Genomic DNA, 20,900 nt, shown 5'->3' with positions numbered 1-20,900 from the left:
GTTGGGCCCCTCAAACATTGTGTGACTCGAGGGGTTGCGTCCCTCGAACCAGGAGGTGGAGTGGTCTGGAAACGGCCAACGACGTGGGGAGGGTGAAACGACGAGGCGGCTGTCGCGGCCACCTCGGGGGGAACGAAAAAACGCCGGGACAGTGGTCGCGGCCACCTTGGGGGGGGACGAAAAAACCTCGGGAGGCAACGTGGACAGGCAGCGCCACGAGGAGGGCGGTGGCGACGGGGCAACGGCTATGGCCGCCACGGGGGGACTGTAGACGTCGTGGCTGGGAGGCCCGTAGTGTGCCGGTGACAGGAGGAGGACATCGTCGTGGCGACGGCCATGGCCCCCGCAGAGGAATGAAGGATAGGTACGACACACGAGAGAGGGGGGGGGGGGGGGGGGAAGGGTCTACCCGAGGCGTGGGAAAGCAAGGTGTGGAGGAGATGAGGCGGTGACCGGGGAAGGCAATCGGTGGAGTAGGGGCGGGGACACTCAGGGTGGGAGGAAGCCACGAACAGAGATTGGGGGGGGAGGGGAGGAATAGTGTGAGCGGGGAGGGGGGGAAGAGTGCTGCAGAGCGTGGAGTGAGAAGGAAGGAGACAAGTAGAAAGAGGAGAGCTAAAAAAGGAGGGAGGGGAGATAGAGCAAAGAAGAAGGAGAAAAGGAGAAGAAGAAGGAAAACGAAAAAAGAAAAAGGAAAAAGGAGAAAGAAGAAAAAAAACCACTCAAAAAACAAAATTAAAATAAAATAAAATAAAATAAATAAATAAATAAATAAAGATAATAATAATCGGTATAGAAAAAATAATAAAATAATAAAAATCATAACAATAAAAAAGAAAGAAAAGAATAAATAAATAAATACAAATCAAACTGACAATAATAGTCATTACAAATAAATTAAATCAATAAAATAATGGTAAAGATCGTAAAACATAAAAAAATAAAAATAAAAAAAATAAAAATAAAAAAATAAAAAAAAATAAAAAAAAAATAAAAAAATAAAATAAATAAAATAAAAATAAAAAAATAAAAAAAAATAAAAAAAAATAAAAAAAAAAGTAAAGAATAATAAATAAAAACTAATACAATTAATAAAACATAAACCACGGCAATGAGGGACATCCGACGGGGATGCGAGGTTGGAAGGGTAAGGACGAATCGATGGAGAAGATTCGGATACCGATGGTGACGGGGGTCTGAACGGGGGTCTATGGGGAACGTGGTAGGGGATTGAGTAAATTAAGGGCTTTTGAGGAACCTTGAGGATGCAACTGTGGAGGGAGTGTCACTCGGGTATCGTGTGAGGTTCCGGGTCCGTGACTTTTAAGGATCCAAACCTGCGGCATGTTTGTTAAGGGGGTGGGGAGGATTTGTGAAACATTCCTACGGGGTGTTCGGTCTCTCAGTTGTTTAGGCTTGTCGATTCCTATGGCTTTAGCCTGGGTGGGATACCGGGTTGATGTGTGTGCTTTTCGGGTGTCCCTTGCAGGCGCGGTATGATCGCGACTAGGGAGTCGGCTTCGTTTCGAGACCTAGAAGCTAGTGGCGCCTTTGTGCCAACCTTGTGCTGTTGTGAGTGTCTTTTTGACTTGCCAAATGGCGGATTCTCCACAACGTTGTCTGTCCGCAAAAACAACGTGAACATTCACCCATTCCCGTGGTTTGGGTGTCTGTGTTCTGACGTTAACGTCGCGCTGGTCTTGGGTGGCTAGTGGGTGTTGACGTTCGTTTTGGTTGAGCGACTCCGCGCCTTGGGGTTCATCAATGTCCCATGTAGGGGTGTTTTGATCGCGAGCGGGGAGTTGATTTCGTTTCGGAACCCAGAAGCTAGTGGCGCCATTGTGCCAACCTTGTGCGGTTGTGAGTATTTTTCTGACTCACCTCACCGCACGTTCTCCGTAGCGTGGGCCTTCAGCGAAAACTGCGTGGACGTTCACCCATTCTCGTGGTTTGGGTGTCTGTGTTCTATGGCCTGTGGGTGTTGGTGTGTTGCTTGTTTGGGTAGCTCCACGCTTTGGGGATCAATGAGGACAACGAGATGTGATTCGAGTGTTGTCGCGATGAGGTCCTCGGACTTCAGTCCACCTCCTGTTTGAAAAGAGACGATGTGTTTGCTGGGTGATAGGAGACATTCGCTTATGCGAAACCAATCTAAACTGAGGAGGCATTGTGTGTGCATCACTCCGGGTGGGAGTACCCGAACTTGGATTACGTGCGCGCTGTATTCTGTCTTGATGTTACACCTGAAAGTTCCCAGGCAACATGATGTGGACCCATCGAAGCCACGGAAGTTGTCGTTGCACACTTCAAGGTTTGGGCAACCTAGACGTCTCCATGTTTCGAAGGAGAAAAGGGTTAGCAATGCTATTGTGTCGATTACCGCCGTCAAAGGCATGTCGTCGACACAACATTGTAGTTGTATTGTTCCATCATTAGAGTTGGCCGCCAGAGCCATGGCTGTCAGATGGGCGTGTCCCTGTCGATTCAATTTCGCTTGCGTATTGTGCAGGTTGGTTTCAAGCCGGGCCATTCGGCCTTCAGAGGCTTTAAGTTTGGCCTCTACCTCTCATTGTCGAGCCGTGAGTAGAGCCTCGAGTGTGAAGGGTCGATAGTAACGTTTGAGCCTGCTCCCATTAATGAACCCGGGGATGTCAAAACCTTCGATCGTGCGTAGGCGACATGCTCCTATCTTGGTAATCTCTGAAACCACATACGGGCCTTCACCCCGTAACTTCAGCTTCTTCTTGTGTCGTTGAGAGGAGATTTTGAGGGCCATGTTGCCTTTCGCAAGGTCTTTGTTCTTGACTTTATTGTCATGCCACACCTTTCTATTGGCTTTCTCTGCCAAGAGTGCCTGGAATGCGAGAAGGCGAGTTTCTGTCAGTTGTTCTAGGTTCTCTAGGCGTGACGGGAGGGGGTCCCCTTCCCATCATTCTTGTACGACGATCCTGAGGCTGGGGACAAGGAACTCGACGGGTAATACTACTTCTTGCCCGTACACCAGTTTGAATGGTGTGTGGCGAGTTGTGACTTTGTAGGAAGTACGGAAAGCCCATAATGCTACTTGGAGTTTGGTGCTCCAATCAGATCGTGAGGCAACGACTATCTTTGTGAGTACTGCACATAGCACCTTATTCGTGCTTTCCACTTGTCCGTTGCATCGAGGGTAATAAGGAGAACTTTTGCGGTGTGTCACCATAAACTCGCCTAATAAATGTGCTATCACCTCGTTCAGGAAATGTGAGCCTTGGTCACTAATGATTTCGAGCGGACATCCAAACCGTACGATGAAATTTTCATATAGGAATTTGGCAGTACTACGCGCGTCGGCGTTAACGCAAGCTTTAGCTTCAACCCACTTGGTGGCGTAGTCGGTGGCGGTTATTATGTATCGGTTGAGGTTGGAAGCTGGGCTGATTGGGCCGATAAAGTCGATACCCCATTTCTCGAATGGTTGCCATGCCACTACCGAGTTTAACATATTAGAATCCGCTTTTAGCGGGTGTTTGAAACGTTGGCACTCGTCACAGCGATGTACGTACGCGTATGTGTCTTTGAAGAGTGTTGGCCACCATAGGCCGGACTGGAGGATCTTGCACGCAGTGGTCTTGTGATTGAAATGACCACTTCCGCTCCCGCAATGAGCTTGTTCGAGGGTGGTGACGACGTCATGGTCTGTTATACACCTCCGAAGTAGATCGTCGACGGTACAGATTGCCTCGGAGCATCGTGAAGGGGCCACATTTCTTTAGCAAGGCACGCACGTGTGTTCGTGGTAGTTGTTTTAGGAAGGACGCTCCTTCGGTTAGGACGCGAACTATGTTTGATGCCCATGTTGGTACGGTATCGATCGCGAATAATGCTGCATCTGGTGTTTCATCATCGACCCCAGTGGCTTCTTCTCCGTTGGGAATACGGGAGAAATGATCGGCGAGTACATGGTCTTTCCCTTTTCTCACTACTACCTTGAAGTCGAATTCGAGTAACGTTATGATCCATCGTGAGATGCGTCTAGTGGCGTGAGTTTTGTTTACTAAGTAGAGTAGGGCCTGATGGTCTACAAAAAACGAGAATCGGGATGCCAACAGGTAGTGGCGGAATTTCTTTACGCTGTAGACCATGACCAAAGCCTCCTGTTCCGTCGTGGAGTAATTTCGTTCCGCGGCATTTAGCTGGCGACTAGCGAAGGTGACCGGTAGGTCGAGTGCCCCTTCACCGGGTTGGGCTAGCACTGTACCAATCGTGAAGGCGGAAGCGTCGGTGTGCACGTGGAATTCTTTGGTCCAATCGGGAGGCCGGAGGATGGGGGCCTTAGTTAGGCACTCTTTCAAGAGCTTGAAGGAGTGTGTGCATTCTCATATCCACACGAACTGCTTTAATAGGGAGTAGAGTGGTCTAGCCTTGTCCGCGAACATCTTAATGAAGTGTCTACAGTAACCCGCGTATCCCATGAACCCTTGTAGTTGTTTCTCGTTCGTGGGGGGTGGCATGTCGAGGATGAGTTTTACTTTTGCCTCATCAGTCATGATCCCGTGGCGGGACACGACGTGTCCTAATATTATTCTGTGCTTGACCCAGAACTGACACTTGAGCGGGTTGAGAGAGAGTTGATAGATTCTGCATTTTTTGAACGTCAAATGTAGTAGCCCCAAGTTGTCATGCCATTTCGAATTGCAACATAAGTCGTCAACATAAGACTCCACCCCTTATCGTAACCTTGCGGCAAAGAAATGGTTCGCCGCTCTTTGTAGGTGCTCAAGGCGCTCGTGAGTCCGAAAGGCATCTGTTTATACGCGAACGTACCAAATTCCGTGGCGAAAGCTGTCTTGTGTTGATCCTCAGGGACCACCGAGATTTGGTTGTACCCGGAGAACCTGTCGATGAAGCTATACGCTTCTACTCCCGCGGTTCTTTCGAGTAAATGTTCGATGTAGGGTACTGGGTAATTGTCCTTGATAGTGGCTTCGTTAACTTGGCGGTAGTCTACACATATGCGGATCTGGCCGTTTTTCTTTGGGACGACCACAATTGGGGAGACCCAAGTAGTTCGTTCAATTGGGTAGATAATGCCTGCAGCCAACATTTTGTTGATTTCGGCTTTCACTTGTTGGGCGTAGTTAGGGTTCATTGGACGTGGCCTTTGCCGGATTGGGCGGGCGTCGGCTCGCATGGGGATACTATGTGTGACAACCTCAGCTAGGACTCCCTTCATGTCGACGTACGACCATGAAAACACGTCGCTAAATTCCGTGAGGAGAGTGATCAAGGACGCCTCCTCATCAAGTTGGAGATCTGTAGCTATGAACACCGGTTTGGAGTCAGCCCCTTTCCCAAGGTTGATTTCTTTAACCCTTGCTGGTCCATCATAGACTTCTCCTAGGCCTTGGGGGTTGCGTTGCGGTCTCTTACAAGCCATTGCCCTACTCCCTTGTTCATAGAGTTTGAAATGCTCTGGGAAGTCCATTTCCGTCACAGCCTCTTGAGTGGTTGTGACGTCACCTGGACGTGACTCGTTGTCCCAGTTCTTCGTCCTTTACGTCTACGTCTTTTCGCCGGGGTCCTAGGGTGGTGACGTTGAAGCACAAGATTCTTTCTCCATTCTCGTCAAGGTACATTGCGTCGGTTGTGGCGAGAGCGTGCACCCAATTCATTTCTGACGTCTCGGAGGTGAAGGATTGGTCGTCTCTCTCACGTGCGTTCTCCTCTTTGGAAGTGGTGGGGCTTTGAGGAAAGTGTTGGCCTCTGGTCAAGAGTTGAACTGTCTTTGTGGGGTTGCACACTAGGAGGTTGGTCTCGAACTCAATGGTTTCTGACCAATCGTCTACGAGAGGGCTGCCTTCTTGTTCATGCACTTTTTGTGTGTACGATTTGATGCGAAAGGTTTTGTTGTCCTTTCGCATATAGATTATATCGTTCCCAAAATCCATGACCAGGCGGCTTATACGTAGGAATGGTCTTCCTAGTAAGCACTCGTAGGCTACATGGTTGGACGATCTTGTGACGACGAAGGTGAGATTGAACTCCACTCCGTGGATAGTGAAGTGATGCGCAGGAATCATGCCTTCCGGTCTTTGGATGGACCCGTCTGCCATTTGTAGTTTGACATCGAAAGGCAGCATTTTTGGGCTCCCCCACTTACGCCAACATTCGTAACTGACGATACTTACCCCTGCTCCGGTGTCAATGATGGCGTCACACGTCTTACCATTGACACAGACTGGTAGAGTGAAACTAGTGTCGTCCCTCTCGAAGTGGGCTTCGTGGACGTCGACTGGCGGTCCTTCGGGTTGTTTGAGGACTGTGGACGTGTGAGGAGTGTGGGTGTGTATCCCTTCAGCATATCCCGCCGATAGGCCACCATTGAGGCGTCGGAGGACGTCATGCCACGGTTGAACGTCGAGTTTGAGTAGTTCTTCGAGCGTGAACTCTATTTCCTTGGCGAGTAGAGGTCATAGGAGGGGGTTGTCGGTGGTGAAGGTGCCAATGTAGCTCTGCACTTCGCGTAATGTGAGTCGCAATCGTAAATTTAAGATTTGTTGGAGTATAGTTGTGTTGACCTCTTTGATCGAGGTAGGATGGCAAATGGGGGTGTCGGTTGGTGTGACGACGGGGGGAGGTGAGGGGTTTACCCATTCTTCTAGTTGCTTGAAGTTTAAGCTGGGGAGGCTAAGTGATTTTTCAAACTGTTCGTGGTGTATGAGTTTGATGTATTCTTCTACTTTTTGTTTCTCAACTAGTGGGTTTGGGTATGCCGCTAGGTGCGCCGGCAGTTCTTGATTCGGATTGACGGGTAATGTTTCTGTGTCTCCCTCCGGTTCTTGATCTTGTTTTGAGGTCTGCGTGGAGTTATTCTTTCTAGATTTGCGTCTCTTACGTGCGGTCACGGGGAGACCTTGATCTTGGTATTTTAAATTGTGCGCTACTCGTTGGGCTCGTGTGATGACATTGGCACCGATCGTGGATGGTACAATGGACAACAGATTTGTGCCGACCCTTTTCTTCTTTTCCGGGCAATCAGATACTAGGTGTTCTTTACCGCACCCTGGGCATGATGCTCTTTTTGGAACCATTCGATGAGGTCTTGCGACTATTGGGTGGCCCCTTGCGCCAGTGGTTGCGGAGCCGTGTCGAGTGGGAGGTGACGTGGTCGTTGGGCCATCCGGTTGTAGTACTCATGTTTGGTTGCGCACTCGCTAACCATATGTGGGCCTTGACAGTTGAAGCATTTCAATTCTGACCTTCTTAGACCATTATTGTTGCGGTATCCCATAGGGGGTCCACTTTGTTCCCCTCTCAGGACGTACACTGTTATTTGGTCGCCTTCAAAATCCACGAAATGGGAAAACACCTCTTCTTCAATGCCATACTCCCTGTACGAGTCTTCATATTCGGGGGTGCTCACTCCAACCTGGGTTTGGTTATCTGTGGTATACTCCAGTTCAGCGAGGCGGGCGCCGATGCGCGGTAGTGGGGGTTGTTGAGGGAGTATCGCTGGTAGTGGTGGACGGCTAAGTGGTGGGGGAGAGCGTGGGTGTTCCACCATTGACGTTTGGTCGTACCTTCTAGTGGGGGCTTGCCAACAGTTCTCTTGCGTATGCATTACGAAAGCTTTGCACCACTTACAGTACTGCGGCCGTCGTTGATGAAGGAGGGGACACTCATGTCCCGTATGGTGTCCGTGACATACCGTGCACCTTACATTTTCTCGTTGGGCGTATGCTTGGGGTCTTTCTATACAGGGTGTTCGCGGTGGTGTGGGTGGAGTAGGGGTGGAGTTGGAGGATTTCTCGCGGTTGTTCGTGGGTGCGTGAGTGGGTATGTGTAATCCAGTCATCAAATCTTCAAAGGTCATCACTACTGTGCAGGCTTCAGCAAACGATCGACACATCTTGGCAATCAGGAAATTTTGGAGTGTCGTATCAAACAACCCATTAATGAAACGGCTCATCAACTTGTCATCCGACATCTTGTCGTTCGGACTACAACGATGATGCAAGCTTTTCGTGCGACGTATGTAGTCCCTGACTGTTTCATTCGCTTCTTGTTTGAGGGCGAAAAGTTGGTCAATCGGGTTCCATTTATTCCCTCTACGAGCGAAGTTTATCAAGAAATCCTCAATGACATACTTGAAATCGGCGGCGATGTCTTCATTCAAGGTTCAAAACCAGATTCCGGCTTGGTCATCAAGTGTGAGTCCAAACGCGGCTACCTTGGTGATCTTTGTGAGGGGTTCATAAGCGCGGCGAATCTGTTTGAACCTCTCGACATGGTCATAGGCATCGCCGAAACCGAGGAAACGAGGTACTAGTTTAGAAATGGAAGCACTCTTCCCACTGTCATTTGTGAGGTTTCTCGGATGGTCTACGGGGGCTCGCTCTTTTTCCATCAATGCTACGAGAGTTTGTATGGATTGTAGCGCTAGTGCGAGTTCGACGTTTGGAGGTGTAGGGGTAGCTTGGTCAGGTGTAGGGATTGTGCCCATGCGTGGTGGTGTCGGGTGTCGTTGTGCGCAGGTTTCGTTCGGGCTATCGCCCATTGTGCTCGAACGCGGTACGGGGCTGTGCTCCTAACTTCGGCGGTGTATGTGCGATGATGTTTCTAGGCGGTGAAGTTTTTGTTGCACTCGTGCAAATCTATCCTTCCTTTCTACCAAAGCGGCTTTGATATCTCGAGTGCTGCTTTCCGGTTGTCCTCCTTTCGCAAGTTGTACAGTCCATAGATTTATTTCGTGTTCTATCACTCGTAACTCTTGTAACTCTTGTGCTACGTCTCATATATGTTGTTCTACACTGAGTGGGTCAGCCATTGGGCTCTCCTGTAGTGGGGGTGTGTTGAGAAGTGCTTTAGTTCCTGGGCTCGATGGGAGGTTCATGTTTGGTAGTATCCCCGGAGTTAGCCACCCTCCGTGGTACTGAGTCGGGTTAGGTGGGCCAACATCGTGGGTTTGGTCGGTTTGCGTGGACTCCTCTAGGCGTGCGGGTCGGGTTTTGAACATTTTTGTCCATGAGGATCCGGCCATGTTTTCTGGTCAAGCTTTTTTATAGGTTCGTCGAAGGATGAATCTTCGTCGAAGGGTGGATCTTCGTCGAAGGATGAATCTTCGTTGAATTTTCGTCGAAGGATGTTCTTTCGACGAACTTTGCGTGGGAAATTCAAACTTTTTGGCGCCAACGGTCTCTTCGTGACCCGTGGAGTGATCGTAAGCCGCGAGACTTGCAGTGATTATGCTTGCCCCGTAACGGCCTAATCTCCACAATGTTTAATGTTAACCGAGCGAATGAACAAAAAATCGACTTAATTAAACTATGAAATGAAAAAAAAATAGAAAATGGAACTTAATTAAACTATGAAATGATGAAAAAACAGAAAATGGAACTTAGTTAAACTATGAAATGATGAAAAAACAGAAAATGGAACTTAGTTAAACTATGAAATGATGAAAAAACAGAAAATAGAACTTAATTAAACTATGGAATGATAAAAAAAACGGAAAATGGAACTTAATTAAACTATGAAATGATAAAAAATAGAAAATGGTGGTTCTCTTGTGATTTCTTCCTTCGTTGAGTGGTTTGCCTCCGAGTTTTTGACTACTCGAAAATGGGCTTCAAGCGTCGGTCGTATCCCCGGCAGCGGCGCCAAATAGATGTTAAGGATCTATGTATTGATGGAGTAAGCTCCTCGATGTCGTAGCGGGATTCAGACCGGCGTATACCCTCTTGATGGCGAATCGGGCGGAGATGGTTGTTGGATACCTCCGAGCCTCACACTCACTCAACGATTAGTAAATGATTAAGCATGATATCTCTCTCACTCTCTCAAGCTCTCTCTCATAGACAATAGATCAATAGGTATAGACAATAAGAAGCAAGAGTATGTCTATTATTAACCCTCTTTGCTAAGAGGTCTAGCACCAACAAGGAGAGAGATTAGTGTTCTCTAACTCAACACTTCACTAATCTCTCTTAAGCTCAAAGGTTACAAGAAAGAGGAGAGGAAGCTCTAGCTCTAATCAATAGGAGATCTTTACAAATGGGAGAACCACCACAAAGTCACTACTATGTGGTTTATATAGCTTTCACGTTTAGGGTATGGGCCTTTCACATTTGGCCGTCTCTTTGCTTTCCTTTCCTCTTGCCATTTCCTCTTCATACTACATCCTTCTTGATGCGTTCTTATTCGTGACTGGTTGTGTTGTTATCCCAACGCTTAACAAGCTTCCACTATCTTCCATAAAAAGATATTGCAGTAGTCATCATCATCTAGCATGCTAGTGGAGATAAGATGCAATCAAATATCAAGTACACTTCCTTGAGAATCAACTTCGATCTTGTGTTGGTCTCCAAACAAATAGTTCTTGTGTCTACCACTTTGATAGTTCATGGATTTCCCATTTTCACAACCTCCGAAATCAATGAAAGTATATTGTGAAAAAAGATCCTATCTAGATGTGAAATGTAATTAAGATGTCTCATTATCAACAACCCAATTAGTTTCATTGTAAGCAAGATTAATTAGGTTTTCATCATAAATAGTGTGGCCAAAAACACTAAGACAACCTTAGGTGAAGGACAAGAGGAACATCAGGAAAGTATGAGAACAATTTCCGAGAAGGTAGATAGATAGATATTTTTTTATCATCCATAGAGAGGCCAATATTGACCCATATGACCTAAGTACAAAAGTTATCTTGATGTGTCTCCTTCCTAAGAAGGGATATTCATACTTTGAAGCACCAAGTCTTGGTGTGCAAATAAGGCATACACATATGAGCACAACCTTCTAGGTGTTCTCTTTAGTATGATACTCAAGTCATCACCCTCTCTTAATATATCATCATAGCTTTCACGAATTGCACTATATGCAGAGCATGTAAAAAGCAAGTGATATTCATCCTCTACTAGCCCTTCCTTGCATACCTTACATGTCTTTATATTTGGCTGATTTTGATTCCATAATGTAACTTCAATACCTAGGTTGTGTGACTGAGTATGAAGGAATCTATAGGGCTCTACAAGAGTTAATACTCATATTAGTAATGAGGTAAGGTTGAATACGATCAATAGGCCTTCTTGCCTTATATAGAATCCAACATTCAGGTTTGATGTTTACAACAATGTTATATTCTAAATTTGTCCTTTTGGCATCTTTCCCCTTCTTCCTTAGTGGGTGCATTAATCTTTCCTCAATAACTGCATATTTCATAGCAACACTTGAAAGCTCTAGGAGATCTTCCACATCCCATCTTTTGAACCATTTTTTATGTCAACTACCTAACCAGATGAGAGAATTTTACTCTTGTGATTCTTTTGTAGTTTACATCCAATTTCCAAGCAATATGTGGTACTCTATGATTTACCATATTCTTGACTTTTTTAATGTATCTATATCTCTCTGTAGCGCCAATATCTCTTTAGGTTGAACACTTGTTTCCAAGAGCATAACTTGATAGGAGGTGATGGATTTTACTTCCAATTGTCTCCACAAAAATATATTTTGAATCTACTCAATCTCATTCCATGCATTATGAGAGATAGTGTGTCCCCACACTTCTACTCCATAAAGCAAAACTTGTGTTACCATGACATTAAATAACATTAGTTTCACTTCCCATCCATGAGTATCACTTTAGTTGTATTTATTTTCCAGCATATAAAAACTTTTCCAACCAACTTGAAGTCTAAACTCAAAGCATACACTCCATTTATTTGTGGCAAGTACATCAATACCAAAATACTTAAAGCTTTGTAAGCATACGGTATTTGTGAGGTTGGATGGTTCACACTACCATCATTTTTGTTTTATCCACATTTATGGTTAGTCCACTCCTTGGCAAAATGTTTCTAATGCTCCAAGTAAACATTGCATACCATCAACATAATATGAAAAGATAGCCACATCATCCACATATAAAAGCAATAAGATAACTTGTTGCATTAGTTTTGGGGCGTCTAATCCTTCTTCTCTTGAAACCCGATTAACCACTTCTTCCAAATTTTCAATGCATAAACGAAAGAGTGTAGGTGATAATGGACACCCTTGCTTAAACCCCGTGTTGCTTAAAAAGTGTTTTGAGAAATCATTCTCAGATTTTAGTTGACATCTAACTTGCTCATATAATCGTTCAATAGACATGATACTCTAATGGCATGCCAATTTCCACCATCCTATTCCAAAGCTCTCTTCGCGGTACTGAACTCCACCTATGGAGGAAACAACCATCGAGGGAGTAGATATTGCCAAACCATTTTGTCATTTCTCTCCATAAAGACAAACGAATCCTTCCACTTGCTTTTAAAGGACCGTGGTTTACGAAAAATGGTATCTTCATTACCAATGAAGGAGTCATATTGACCTTTTAAAGTTGAAATAAGCATCAACCAGCTTTCCTTCACATAATGAACAAGATTTTGCTTTATTGGCTGAAACACATTTTTGCATCGATATATTCCACAAAATCATCGATGATATCGTTGCCCATACTGTGGCATCTAAATTCAATTGATTTGAGCCTAAATATAGTACGTCCTTAACATAGTTGTTAAAAAATGTGTATTCTATGTTTAGATACGGTTTAGAACACTCTGAAGTATTCTACACATATTCTACGTTTTAGAACTACTGTTTTTTAAAATTTGACGTATTCTACGTATTCTAAAAATTTGATGTATTCTACGTATTTAACAAGTATTTATCATTTCAAAAAAGTTTTAATTTGTTTTTTTTTTTTAAACTTTAAACTTTAAGAAGTATTTAATGTATTTTACAAGTATTCTAAGTATTTAACATAATTAACGTATTTTATATATAAAATACGTATTCTAAGTATTTTAAAAAAATAGTTAGAATATTTGTAGAATACTTAGAATACCGTATTCTACACGTATTTTATGCTAAGTATTCTACAACAATGATCCTTGACTTGCCTTCCCCTACTTTGAAGGGTAAATAATATTTTTTTTCCTTTCATAATTATGCTTATCCACATTTACATCCATCCAAAAGACATTTCCCCATGTAACCACATTAGGTCCATATGCAACATCAATGAGGCACAACATACGTTGTCGTGACGATTTTCAACTACTGTGTGAAACCAAGTGAGACGAATAAACCAAGGATGTGCAACATTGCACATGCACTTAGCAAATAAGCCTAAGTCCTTACTAGTGGCACTTGAGTTCATATAGAGGGGTGCAAGCAAGGTTTGAACCTTGCACCGCTAAGATACAAGATGTTTGCCTTACCACTAGGACAACTATTATATAATGTAGATTTTATGTATTTCCTTTTCATATACGAATTATAGACGAAACAACCATAGAAAACCATGTGCACAAAACCATGGTTCTAAACCCATGGATTGTGCATGTCATAAGCAAAACCGTGTCCCCAAAACCATGGTTCTAAACCCATGGATTGTGCATGTCATAAGCAAAACCGTGTCCCCAAAACCATGGTTCTAAACCCATGGATTGTGCATGTCATAAGCAAAACCGTGTCCCCAAAACCATGGTTCTAAACCCATGGATTGTGCATGTCATAAGCAAAACCATGTCCCCAAAACCATGGTTCTAAACCCATGGATTGTGCATGTCATAAGCAAAACCGTGTCCCCAAAACCATGGTTCTAAACCCACGGTTTTGTGCATGAAGAGAGCTATAAAAACCCTAGTGGAGCTTGTGTAAAGGGGGGCTCAATATGTGATATCACCAACACCACTATCATCAATATAATTATATTCATCTTTATCTTCTTCATATTTTTCTACTTCTCAAGTGTAGAATCTTTCTTCTTCTCAAGTGAACAAAGTTTATCCAATCTTACATTGATCGTCATCTCTTCGATAATTCCGCGAACGTCCTCCCTAGTCCAAGACCCCAGTGGTCGCTCAAGTAGCACACGCACGCGCGAATCTTTGCGACATTATTTGGTGAACCCGACGTGAAGAGCAACATGGGAGGACGAAGATGGATGTTGAATATCTCATGGAGGCAATGTCAAAAAGGATGATGGAGTTTCTGAGAGAAGGGAAAAGACGAAATGAAGCCCAACAAGCCGTCGAGAGGGTAGTTGAGCGAGTGAGCTATTTCAACGGCGCCGAAGTCCAAAGTTTTCTAAAAGTCTACAATGCGGAGATGGATTCAAGAGGTGTGGACGAAGCTATGAGGCTAGAGTACTTTTGTCGGGTGGTGTCTCAACCGATCTTCAAAGATGTAAAAGAGCTTCTAGAAGCTCATGATTCGTGGGCGACTTTCGAGAAGGCTCTATTGGAGGAATATGGCTATGAGAGACTGAAGGGACGAGATCGACGCAACTTTGACCAATGGGTGACATCGGCGAAGACCCACCAAGGCGCGGCACAAGCATTCGTAGACTTCGAGCGTCGTTTTTCTCAACTCTAAGAGCGGGAACAAAGATTGGTGGGGGTCGATAAGGTCCTTATGTTCGTGAAGTCAATCGATCGAATGGAAAGGATGGTCATCAGCCTCAAACTCAAAGAAGATGACAGTGCAAATGGCCTCATCGAGGATTCGAGCAAAGTGGAAAGTGTATGGCGACTACACGATAAGGGGCGAGCGAGAATATCGATGACAACAAGACGAGCCATGAGGGACGATCGAAGAGGGACGAGATGCAGCAACGCGCCACCAACAAAAGAAATGCAGCTTAAAAGGGAGACAAAACCGAGGCGAATGGTAATCGAGGAAGAAGAGACCTCCCAACAAATGCAGGTTAATGAAGTGGTCAATACAAAAGCTAAGGTTCGGTATGACGGTACCGAGAGAGAAGGTGCGAAACAAGTCACCTTCTTGTCTTACGAAGAAACAACGGCCAAGGAGGAGGCCGATGATTCAAGGACGGCGAACGCCACTTCGAGGGAGGATAAATGTTTCAGAACACACATTGTGTACGAAACATCGAGTGATGAAGGTGCAAGCATGAGAAAAGCTTGCATGATCAAGGGAGATAGAGTGTTTGAGTCCGACGTGGTTGAGGAGGTAGCCATGACAAACGACATCGAGTCGGAGGTGGCTATGGACGAGTCGACGACGGATAGCCATGTCGAGACTTTCTCCACACTTGTTCCAGAGACTTCGGTGGTTGCGCCCATATGTCAACGTGAGACCGGAGAGACGGAAGGTGGTGACGGGAAGACGAAGGCCCAACACAAGGAGGAAGAAGATCGAGGACGAAAGGATATCCCCACACCTATTCTAGAGACTTCGGCGGTTGTGCATGTGCGCCAACACCACTATCATCAATATAATTATATTTGTCTTTATCTTCTTCATATTTTTCTACTTCTCAAGTGTAGAATCTTTCTTCTTCTCAAGTGAACAAAGTTCATCCAATCTTACATTGATCGTCATCTCTTCGATAATTCCGCAAATGTCCTCCCCAGTCCAAGACCCCAGTGGTCGCTCGAGTAGCACACGCACGCGCAAATCTTCGAGACAACGTTTCCAAACAGAGTTAGAATTTTTATCATAAATGAGGTGGTTAAATAGGTGGAGCGCCTACAATTCCCAAGCCTACAAGAAAACAACAAGAAGTTCAAGGAGGCTCTCACAACGCCATGGTTATGAGAGATTAGACAAAGCAACAATATGCTATTCTAGCTATATGAGAGAAGCATAACATTTGTTGTTGTGCTATATACTATGTATCTAAGGCAGATTCCATAGTATGTTTTAAGTGATTGCATTGGAAAGAGTTGTAGCTTGGAGCTCTTACAGTTAGGATACACCAAAAATGAACAAAGTGTGGCAATCCAATCAAGATGGAAGGTCCCATGTGGGTTTATGGTTGGGTCAACAGATCAAGTTTACTTTTGATATCTCCATTTTATTCATTTTCATTTCCAGACAATGAAACAAGCTATACACTTTATTATTTTTCAGTTCTTGATTGACAAACAAGCGTTTGGTACATTGTTTTGCTTTCATAGGCAACATTGGCCTCTTTGAAGACATTAATACACCTCTACTCCTACAATTAGAATTGTACTTACAACATACATATGGGTGACTAAAAATTACAATTGTTTGAAGTGATAGACAATTGATAGAATGTGTATAAACCATAAGATTTATGAGCCAATGATAAGCAAAAGTCAAACATTGAATATGTAATGGAGACACCGAAAAAGTTTTTAGAGACGTGCCTCGGATTTATGTGGACAAACAAGAATAGACCCACAGCCTAAGCATCATGTTACATGTATTGTTTAAAGGAGGTGCGGACAGATTTTGACATAGAAGCTAGCGTTGTCACTCACAGTTTTTTCGCATTTTTAAACGAAGTGAATTCAATCCTCGTGTAGAGTGACAATATCTTCCAAAAGTCAGAATGGACAGATGACGAGTCAGTGAGTGAACTCCAACCCCACCATTGTTTGTTTGTTTTGCGTCAACGCATGCAGCGAGCAACAGCTATACATACACACATACATACATACATACATACATACATACATACATAATACACACCTTTCTTACCCCCACCCCCAAAAAAGTGGCAGGACGCGGGAAGCCTTGAATACAAATATGAGTATGAGAGAGAGAGAGAGAGAGAGAGAGAAGGTGGAATGAACGAAAGGTAGAGAGAGAAGTGCAATGAATGAGACGTTGATTCTTTTCGACTGTCACACGGTGCCATTTATGTTCTACCCCCCAAATGGGAGCGTCAGAAGGATTCACAGGTTACCATCTCTCTCTCTCTCTGTCTCTCTCTCTTTACATGTGAGTAAATTGCACAAGTGGTTTGCCTCCGGTGATGGATGCAGTGGCGTATTTTTCAGATTTGTAATGGCACATGTGACCTGTGCGAGCGTAGAGATTTTCTTTTATTTTTTTAACAAGAAATTCTTACATATACGCGTGTGTCAAAACGCTTGTAGACTTAGGGTGAGATTTTGAGCATTCTCTGGTGTAGACAGACCACATTATCTAATATCAGGCGGTTTACCTTTTTATTTATGTACATACTCTCTACATTAAATGCTAAAAGCCAATTACCTGTATCTCAAATATGTCATCCGGTTGTTGACAGTTTCTACTTATCGCCATAGTCTTATAAAGTACAACTGAAAGCTACAAAGTTATGCGTCTGCTGGTTCAAACCTGGAAAACGACTATGCCTGAAATGTCATATGCGACCAATAAACATGATATCATGTGATGTCCTCTTATTTGTTGATAGTTTCTACAATGTTATAGGGTAAATACACCTGAAAGCTACAATTGTAGAAGCTTGATAGCCACATCACGATTCAAAGCCGAAAAACAATATGCACACAGAGAGAGAAAGAAAGATATATTAACGACTTCTAAGGCCAAAATTGGCCCATGAGAGAGAGAGAGAGAGAGAGAGAGAGAATAAATGTATCAAAGTCTCTAAAAAGGCCGATGTGAGACCTGTGAAAGCAAAACAATATACATCTAACTAAGAGCTTGTTCAAGAGATGAAAGCTGAAACAATGTACATCTTATAGCTTGTTCTCAAAAATAAAAATTCTAACACCTGCTTACACAATGACAAAAAGACAGGAAGCAAGGCCAACCTCAAGGATCCATGAGACATGGTCAGCTCGATTGTATTAAAGATACACATTTGGTAACATGTTAATGTGTAGCTGATTAACATGGCCCCATGTGCAAGAATTTGCTTCCCATTGATCTAGAGAGATGTATTTCCCTTGCATATATAGCTGATTATATCCAACAAGAGAGAACATAATGCACCCATGAAGTTATATAACACAACAGGAAACAATAGAAATGCAGAAATTTCTCCCATTTGAAGGGGGCCATTTATACATAATTCTGTTATTCTCTTAATTATATCGGAAAACTACCCGACAATGCTGGGAGGAAACCACGAAATAATGTTGATATTGAAAAATCCTGTGCTAGCCTCCAATCCAAAGAATCAAGTGAGTTTGGTATTCACCGTAAGGAATAAATAGAATGCAGTTGCGGTAACTAGCAAAAACAAAAATGCCCATCCTCCACAAAGACTACTTTTAGTTGGATGAGGAAACAATGCCATCGTTGCCAGCCAGAATACGATATTTATGCTTTCTCGTGAATTGTGTACATTCATAACCCATGACAAGACCCAGCAACATCTGGATGTAGTTTGCGACTTCAAATGCAGATCTTCCTGAGGCACATGATTCTTCTTTCGTCAAGGGCATGAGGATGTTCACAGTGTACATTGGGGAGGGGTTCATGAAGAAGAACAAGGGATCCATGATTTTGTTGCCTCGTGCTGTGCTCCCATGGAACAAGCTCTGATGCACATTCAATCCCACAGGCACAATAGTATCACTCAGCTCTGCAAAGAGAGAGCTAAACCTGAGCAAATAAGGCTCCCTGCATGTGGTTCCTTCCGGACAAATTGTGAGGTTTTCATTCTTCAATACTTTCCTCATTGCTTCTGCATCTCGTACCCGATCCCGCACCAACCTTACTGTCCTCGTGGGTGTAAGTGCCTCTACAAACTTACTTACGCTATAGATGGCTACTGCTGTCTTCTTACCGACTGCCATAGATAGCACCATACCATCCATAACTGTCTTATGTGTGCACACGAATAAAACTCCCTTTTGGTCTCTCAATGCCAATCTTTCTGATGATGATGATGCAGGAGATTGTACTCTTATTCGTACACCTAACAGTGCAAATAATGGTAGTGCTAAATTCACTGGTAAGAATATCCACACACATATTCGAAGGATTGCCAGTAAAAAGCCGATTGGCAACCACAAAAATACACACAAGCATGTCAGCTCTGTGGGTCTTCTGACCAGCCTGCCATCGTGAAATATCAATGGTTTGAGATACTGTTCCTTTGGCACCGAATGTACTTGTTGTTCACATGTAACCATGTATGCTTCCTGCATATCACCAACAAATTTACCATCATTAGTTTGACAGGTTCCTTCTCAAACCACACTTCCATATTGCTGATGCACTATTTAAGTGTAACCGGCTGTCTAGTCAGTGGTACACAAACTACATATCATCATCATTCACATTGAAGCCCTGGAAGCATGTGTTGTAGATGCATATTCTCTAATACCTATCTCTCTGGGGCGTTACCCTAATTGGCAGGCCATTTTCTTATCAGACTGGTTCAAATAACAGTATATGCACTATTTAACTAACTAGACCACACTACAGAGTGTAGGGGTTGAATGCATGACCATCAAGTCTTTGGCAAACACCATACCAACTAAGCTACATCCATTGGATTTCTCTCCCAAGGTTATAAGATGAGAACAAATTTAGTTGTAAATTGTAAGGTCAAAATGGATCTCATGGGCCATCATCTTTTTCCTCTAAAAGGCATTGATCTCTGTCTCTATCATCTCTTTAGCTGTGTTAAAAATGAATAGGCAAAGAAGTTCAAGCAGTTTTCGTTTCCTCATATTCATGCCACTCATCTCAGAGGACAACTTTAATTGTTCAGAACAGAGACAGATCAGTATATTTAAATTAGAAGTAAGAACTTAACTTGCATACCTTGCATAATGAAAGAAAATAACAGTCTTTCGGGTGATTGCCAATCCCAACATCAAATTGCTGCTGCTGTCTCAATATGTCCATGCCCCTGAGAGCATCTCTCTTTTTGTGACCCACAAGAACACCCGGAGCTTGCACAAACCCAGTGCAGAACCCCTTGATGGTGTGAAGCTCAGTCCCAAGAATGTGCTCCACTCCCAGGAAATCCTTCAGAAATGGCTCCACCATAATCCTGGGACTTGCAGTAACCACACATCGCTTCCCACATGATACAAACACTTGATAAGCCTGAGGGTGCAGATCTTGAAGATAAAACCTACATAACACGGCCCTCCCAACACTTTCCACATCGAATGCCCTCACACCCACTGTGGAGATGAAGATGAGCATCTGAATTCCTAGGTTTTCCGATACAATAGTTTGCACCATCCATATGAATGGTGACAAAATCAACAGCAGTAATGCTCGGAAAGGACTCCCAGCCTCAATGGCGATAAGCATATAATAAGGAAATGACCTCTTGGACCTGGTCAGTGTTCCTTCAAGGTCCGCCACCACCCACTGCTTTGTGCGGTCCGCTGGATTACACATCTCTGCACACGGGAAGATCAGTGTGGCAGCTTTGTTTGGCTCATAATCACATGGATCTTGGAATAATAGTACATGCCTGAGTTTGCCAGTGTCATAGAGGCATGCCTGAAAGTAGAGGCAAAAGGACTGGATGAGGTGGAAGCAATGCATATGTGTATATAAACACAACAAATTAAGCTAGAAAACAGGGGCAATATTGTGCTCTAAGGAGTCACTGGATAAAACTAGTCAAGATGATAATGAAAATTAGTGGATGTAGAGCTATGTTATAAGAGGATAGAGACTGTAAATGAGAGCTAAGGGATCGGAGCTAGGTTCTGTAGAACCTGTGCCTTAGTTAGTTACAGGTGGATGTGTGTTCGTCGGGAAGAACCATTAATTGAAACTTTAGAAACAGATTGGGGAAGACAGAAATAGAATTCTATATATATATATATATATAAATGCTTACTCTTTTTCTTTCATGGGAAGCGTACTTGAGGTAAAGGGTAAAAATGGGGAGGGTGTGGGTGAATAAGGAAGGGAACCAGTAGTAGTAAGTTGTAACCTAACTACCTCTTCCTCCTATCCGTGTACGTACTAATTGGGTATGCATCCTAGGGGGAAGAAGGACAAGGCATGTAGGTAGTAAAGTAGTAGTACACTACATGTATGTACATATATGTATGTATATACGAAGTACTAAGAAAATAAATATAGACGAGAATTCATTCGTTGGGGAGAATTTGGGAGCCGGAACTCTCTCACCCGTATGGTATATGATGGATGATGTATTG

The 20,900-nt window shown here is 43.8% G+C and overlaps 2 protein-coding genes across 2 annotated transcripts; both read right to left on the bottom strand.

Annotated features, from left to right (window-relative positions):
• Window positions 1–11,817: 11,817 nt before the first annotated feature.
• Window positions 11,818–12,135, bottom strand: LOC147851230 (uncharacterized). Its single transcript, XM_087335581.1, has one exon. It carries the CDS (start codon window positions 12,133–12,135, stop codon window positions 11,818–11,820), a length of 318 nt encoding a protein of 105 aa, XP_087191707.1.
• Window positions 12,136–17,736: 5,601 nt separating this feature from the next.
• On the bottom strand, window positions 17,737–20,541 carry LOC147851229 (glycerol-3-phosphate acyltransferase RAM2-like). The gene is made up of 2 exons (XM_087335808.1): window positions 19,534–20,541; window positions 17,737–18,905 (listed from the first exon to the last, which is right to left on the bottom strand). The coding sequence occupies exons 1-2, from the start codon at window positions 20,272–20,274 to the stop codon at window positions 18,030–18,032; spliced, it is 1,617 nt and encodes a 538-aa protein (XP_087191934.1). The 5' UTR covers window positions 20,275–20,541; the 3' UTR covers window positions 17,737–18,029.
• Between the last annotated feature and the right edge of the window lie 359 nt (window positions 20,542–20,900).

This window comes from Azolla caroliniana, unplaced genomic scaffold (assembly GCF_043228905.1).
Source record: "Azolla caroliniana isolate FFs.n. ecotype wild unplaced genomic scaffold, voAzoCaro1.0.p SCAF_20, whole genome shotgun sequence".
In the NCBI taxonomy this organism is placed as follows: Eukaryota; Viridiplantae; Streptophyta; class Polypodiopsida; order Salviniales; family Salviniaceae; genus Azolla; species Azolla caroliniana.
The sequence above is the reverse complement of the archived record's forward strand: the minus strand, read 5'-3'. Positions and strand labels throughout refer to the sequence as shown.